Below are 6,031 nucleotides of genomic sequence, written 5' to 3'. Positions count from 1 at the left end.
ATCCATGTCCATTGATCATTGCTGCTCCTTGTGACATCGATCTCATCCGCTGAAATGCTTCCACGTCATCGCTTAACTGCGAGATCGCCACGCCGCCGTGTCTGCTTCATTCTCTTGAACAACCTTATGACCATCATTGACAATGCAATCGATTTACAGACAGTCTAGAAAGCAGCGTCGGCCACTACAATCAGCCCATCACATGCTCTCTTCACTTGAAGCTTCCATGGATGATGGCCAAGGTCCAGCACCGTCTTTAGCTGATCATGGAGTACTGGATCGCACTCGACCGCGATGACGAATCGAATGCCTGAACGAAAGCATGAGAATCGATGGGGGCTCTCATGGTGCCACCACCTCTTCCTTCCAGGTGTTGTTGCTTCCGGTTACATTTGCCGGCGCCCATCTCGGCCGTTCTAATGGCGCCACAGCTTTCATCGGCATCATTGCCATCTCCTTGACTTCTGAAACTCTGTGGCCATGCCGAAAAATGAATGTGTTCCTTCACCTTTCTGGCTGCACAAACCGCGTGCAACCATATGAATTATTCAGGTATTTCAGAATGTAGTACTGTCACATTGCTACGAGTTCTTCCTTTCTTTGGTTTTTTTTCACGCTACATGAGCACTAGCTGTAAATTTACAAATAAGAACACACGCCGAATCCGGGAGTGACAATTCTTTCAACTTCTTTAGACAATTGCTGAGCGCCTGAGCCGAGGATACGGAAGAAACAGGGACCAAAACCTGAAGAACCACCGCGATTATCGCGGCTTCAAACCGCTACTAGCAGGAGGTGAATACATCAAACACATTCTTACAGTTGCACTACAAAACCCCTTGCTGAAGCACAAGAAAGAAAAAACATCTCATTCAATTCATCATGAGAAAGTTTCAGGCAGAGGCTGGCCCTGCAGGAATGATCTGACGAGCACGAGCGACCGCTCAGGCTGCGAGAATGGTGCCTCATGGGATGCCCCCCTGATGGTGGCGAAGGACAGCGTGCCGCCACCATACACCTGAGTCCATCCCCCAACCTGCAGAAGAAGACCATAACACATTCAGTAACGAAATTCCAGTTTGCAGTTGGATGTGTGATCAGATTGTGTTCTCACCTGCTGACCCTCGAACCAAACCCGGTATGGTGTAGTCGTCTTGAGGCCCATGTCGTGCGCCAAGTTCTGCACCAGCGTCCGGCTCCCTGTTAGAGGGATCACCGAGTCCTGATCGCCGCTGCGAAAATTTTTTTGAGGAAACAATGCTGCATGTTAGAACATGCGTTGAGCTTTATGTTTCCTAAGGCCAAAGTTCAGAGGACCCTCCAACAGAAAAGGTTCAGGTACAAATTTATACCATGTCAAAGTACAGTGTTCTAAAAAACAGGAAAAGTTTATGTAGATTAGTACTAAGTCATAGACTAGCTTTTTCCACGCCTTTTCAGTTTATTTTGACATGTAAAGCGATACATATCAAGTACTAGTCCAGCAGTGTTGGTGTTAGAGATTCTTGAGCTTTATGTTTCGTCAATATTCAGAGGCCCCAGCTGATGCATATTTTGGTACATTGTCAAATGTACAAGAGTACAAAAGATTTAGGTCCTTGCACTCCAAATCCTTGTGTCCCAAGACTATTGAACTTCATGATTGGTACGAAAAGAAAAGAGTTCAAAAATAAGAAACAAACAAAGAACACTGGATAATCTTAATCTTTTGATACCTGTAAACTAGCACCCGGATGCCGGACTTGACGAGCGATCCGACAATGTTGATGGTGGGTATCTGCAGGTTGAGCAGCTCGTACTCGAGAACACTGTAAAAACCAAACCGAAACAGGAATTAGTATTCATCAGACAGTAAATCGACAGAAATGTCCTGCAGCACAGCTGCATTTGTGACTGCTGAATATGAACACAACCATCACCTACCTGCTGCAGACGGCCCACTTGTCGACGCCGACGAGCCTTGCGTGCATCGCCGCCTGGACGTCACGGCGGTTGAGGTACCTGACGGTCTCGTCCTCGACGCAGACGTCGATGCGGTTGCCGGCCTGCTGGTGCGGCGTCAGGACCTTGGACTGGGAGAGCACCGAGGAGAGGCAGACGTCGAGGGTGACGTCGTACTTGTCGACGAAACGGCTCGTCTCGCGGGTCACCTGGTTCATCACCCGGGCGCACAGCGGCGACAGCGCGCCGCCGTAGTACTCGGCCACGTACCGGGAGTAGTTGCACACCGACGTGAACACCCGGTAGGTGCCGTCGGAGATGAGGCCGTGCGACCAGAAGTACTCCGCCCGGGAGTTGAAGTCCGTCGTGAACTCAAGAACAGGGTTCCCAAGCTGATCAAATTTGGTGTCATTCAGAATAAGACGCAATTTGGTTAGAGATTTGACTGAAAGACTTGCAGTTTCAAGATGAAGTTTCAGAATCAGTAATCTTACAGCGATGCCTTTGAGGTTGAAGATCTTGTCCTTCTTGTTGAACTCCACCATGACCTCGGCGAGCTGTGGGATGTAGTGCCCTGATTTTGCAAATCCAAAGAAAAAGGAGACCAAATTTGGATCAAAACAACAAGGAGAAATTTGCATTTGCAGAAGAAAAAGGTGGTGAGGAAAAGAAGCGGGATGTTTTACTGTATGACCACGGAATGTATATACCTGCGTAGCTTTCTCCGGCGATGTAGAGGTCCCTGCCCTTGTACTGTGGGAACTTTTGGAGCCACCTTTGCAGGAACACCATGTTGTCCGTGGCTTCAATTGGTCCAGACGTGCAGGGGAGAGGGGGAAAAAGTTAGAAGAGCTCATCATCACTCCCAGTCACATGCACTGCAACCAGACCGAACAAGAAAACAGAGCATGCCTTCTTCCTACATGTCACTTTTGTTACTAGCACATTGTTCTTCAGCACAAAAATTATTGCTTTTGTGATGCTTTGTTCAGACAAACAGAATACAAACTGGGTCCTTGGGAAAATCAGAACTGTTAATGCAGAGCTTTGTTCACAACAAGAACATGAATGCACAAGGATGCAATCTGACATACACGAACAGTGAAATTAATCAAGAACAGAATGTTCAGCACCTGTCATCTTGTCATCCACACCCTGGTAGTAGGCAGCATCAGCAGAGTAGGAGTAGCCTACACCAGCCGGCGTCTCCAGGTAAATCACATTGGCCTCTGCAAAAAACAAAAAGAAATCCCAACAAGAACACCAAACAGCATTACACCACCACAAGCAAAACAGAGCAACTTTCTTGGGGCAGCCAAGAATTGGAATTAGCAGCATGAAAAGTTGCAGTAAAAAAAGCTAGTGAGGATGCACTCATTGCCTCGCACACAACACACAGTGACACAGACACACCTTTGTTCCAGCTGTACTCGTTCTTAACCAGCACCTGCCCACTCGGCCTGAAGGGGCCGTTCTCCGAGAAGGCCCCTACACCCAGTGAAGAACACCCGGGTCCTACACAAGCATTGATCCAAAGGAATCTCAAAAAGAGTAAGGATGGACAGGTACATGACAAAATTTTAGGACCAAGGATTCCATGAACAAGAGCATGGAAAAACAAACGCAAATTTTCAAAACAAGAACGGCATATCCAACTTCCAATTCCCCCAAAAATGCAAGATCAAGCTCTGCATCCAGGTTGCAGTCAGAACTCACCTCCATTGAGCCAGAGGACGAGAGGCTTTGATGCAGGGTCGACCTCGGCCTCGACGAAGTAGTAGAAGAGCGCCCTCTTGCCGACGTCGTCGACGCCGACGTAGCCGGAGTACTGGCCGAAGCTCACCTCCGGCTGGCCGGGGAGCCGCCTGATCCTGTCGGCGGCAGCTCCGTCGCAGGAACCCAGGCGGCAGCACAGCGCCGCCGCGGCGAGCACGAGCACCAGCGCCAATGGCCTGCCGGAGCAGCTCGCCGGAGTTGGCATCGCCATGGCTCCAACCTCCAACGGAGTGAAAGAGAGAGCTAGAGAGAGAGTGCGTGTGACTGGAGCTGGCAAGAGTCAAGTGAACTCTTTTGCCTTGAGAGCACAAAAATATGTTCAAAAGACGAATGATTCAGTGGGAGGATGAGGAGGGAGAGAGTGGAGGTGGCAGATGCAGGGCAGGGAGTTGAGGCCTCTCCTTGGCTGGAGCACTGGGATATATAGCAGGGGGCAAGGGCATAAAAGGTACGTTTTGTTAGGACTGTTGGTGTGTTTGTCAGCCTTTGTTAAATATATAAACAAATACACATGGTATCTGGATTACGGTTGGATTGATGGTTGTTAACTGTTTTCGAAAGCCGATTTGTTTCTGCATACACTCGTGAGTGCCAAGATTCAGGAAATAGGATTAGGATGTTCTTCAGAGTTCAGCTTGTACATTTGTAGTTCAGGTTAACATATTCTTGTGAAACTGAAACTGCCGGGTGGCACTAGTTCATGGAAAGTTCAGGTTTAGCATTTCTGATTAGATTACGCGTGATCCATTAGCAAAATTTCTTGTGTGTAATCGTCGGTGCATAAATTGGCTGAAAGATGGTGGAACTTCATGTGCATAATTTGACCAAGCAAGGCACTGACAAAATAGTAGGTAGAAACATAAGAAAGTAAGTGCAGAAGGTACAAAATTCAAGCAAATGTTTTAAATGGTAGCAGTATGCACCGGCCTTTTTTCACACCTGATGAACATTGCCTTTCACGAATTCTTTATTTTTTGCCAGTAGAAATCACTGACCATCTGTGTGCACGTTGATCCAGCAGTGACAACATTGGTTTAGTGGAAAAACAAGTCTGAAATGAATGGTTTAGTGGGTCACATGACGAGAGAGAGAGAGAGAGATGGACAAGATGGACCCGAGGGGGCAAAAGCCTTTGCTGCACTACAGAAAGTAGGCTTTTTAGCTACGACTTCCACAGTCACGCTATTGTTTATACTGCTACCTTGTGCAGAATGGTGGGCACTGGTCCCCACAAGTCAAGGTAACTAATTGTTTCCTCCTATTTCTTTCTGAATATAAATTATTCTCGTATATTCACAAAAGAAATTGGAATATATTTAGCTGCTCCTTCCTTCCAAATATATGCCATTTTAGTTTTATCCTGAATCAACATTCCTACTTTGACTAATCTTACAGAAAATACACTGGCATCTATAACATCAAAGTAGTTTTGTTAAACCCAGCCTGAGATATATTTTGATACTGCATTTATTTGTACTGTAAATATTAATATATTTTTCTATGTGCATGGTAAAGGTTTGAAATGTTTGACTTATAACCGGAGAAAATAGTAGACTATTTATTGATTTTCGATAAAGGACGGAAATGCATTTGGATGTTATGATCTCTAGCCTGCTTCCAATGCAGGTGTTTGGTTAATTACTTGTAGTTTGTCGCAACACTTTCTCCAAACACATTTTTAGTATTTAATTAGGTGCCACCGAAAGATTGGCCAAAATTGTGGATTGAAGCAACCGTGTTCTGCTTTTTGCCCACGTCAGGGCACGCCCTTCAACACGGAAAGTGTTCAGCTACCTTTGGTTCAACAGTTCGAGGACCTAGTTCTAGATACAAGTTCATGGACCCATAAATAGAAAATGGCTTAGAATAAAAATAAAATCACCAATGCGACCTATATGTAACCTACTATTTTGGAGAATGGAATAATGGGCGGCTAAAAATGGGATAGAAATACTAATATGGTACTTTTTTAGAAAGAACCAATTTAAGCTAGTTAGACTAAAGTACCAACTACCAAATGCCAAAATGGCAAACAGAAAAATAAAAAAATGGCATACACCTTCTGTAGTAAAATTTTTAAGGAAAATCAATAAGGAGGAAAGGATGTCAAGCACGTATACGCACCATCATTGTAGTAAAAATAACATGCATGACACATGCATGATGAGTTTTATATATGGAATGTTTGTTTAAAATTTTTAGGGTGTTATATATTTGCTCGATCCAATTTCTACAAATCATGTGAAATTCAGTTGCTCCGAGCAAAGCCCATTTCGAAAATGTTGCACATACACATACTCCCTCTTATTCAAAA

The 6,031-nt window shown here is 45.4% G+C and overlaps 1 protein-coding gene across 1 annotated transcript; it reads right to left on the bottom strand.

Moving 5' to 3' along the window:
• Positions 1 to 555: 555 nt before the first annotated feature.
• Positions 556 to 4,122, bottom strand: LOC101777958 (serine carboxypeptidase-like 45). The gene is made up of 9 exons (XM_004979295.4): positions 3,658 to 4,122; positions 3,355 to 3,456; positions 3,075 to 3,170; positions 2,652 to 2,744; positions 2,436 to 2,515; positions 1,924 to 2,333; positions 1,716 to 1,808; positions 1,115 to 1,232; positions 556 to 1,036 (listed from the first exon to the last, which is right to left on the bottom strand). Exons 1-9 carry the CDS (start codon positions 3,926 to 3,928, stop codon positions 881 to 883), a joined length of 1,419 nt encoding a protein of 472 aa, XP_004979352.1. The 5' UTR covers positions 3,929 to 4,122; the 3' UTR covers positions 556 to 880.
• Positions 4,123 to 6,031: the final 1,909 nt, after the last annotated feature.

Source organism: Setaria italica, chromosome VIII, assembly GCF_000263155.2.
Source record: "Setaria italica strain Yugu1 chromosome VIII, Setaria_italica_v2.0, whole genome shotgun sequence".
NCBI lineage: Eukaryota > Viridiplantae > Streptophyta > Magnoliopsida > Poales > Poaceae > Setaria > Setaria italica.
The sequence above is the reverse complement of the archived record's forward strand: the minus strand, read 5'-3'. Positions and strand labels throughout refer to the sequence as shown.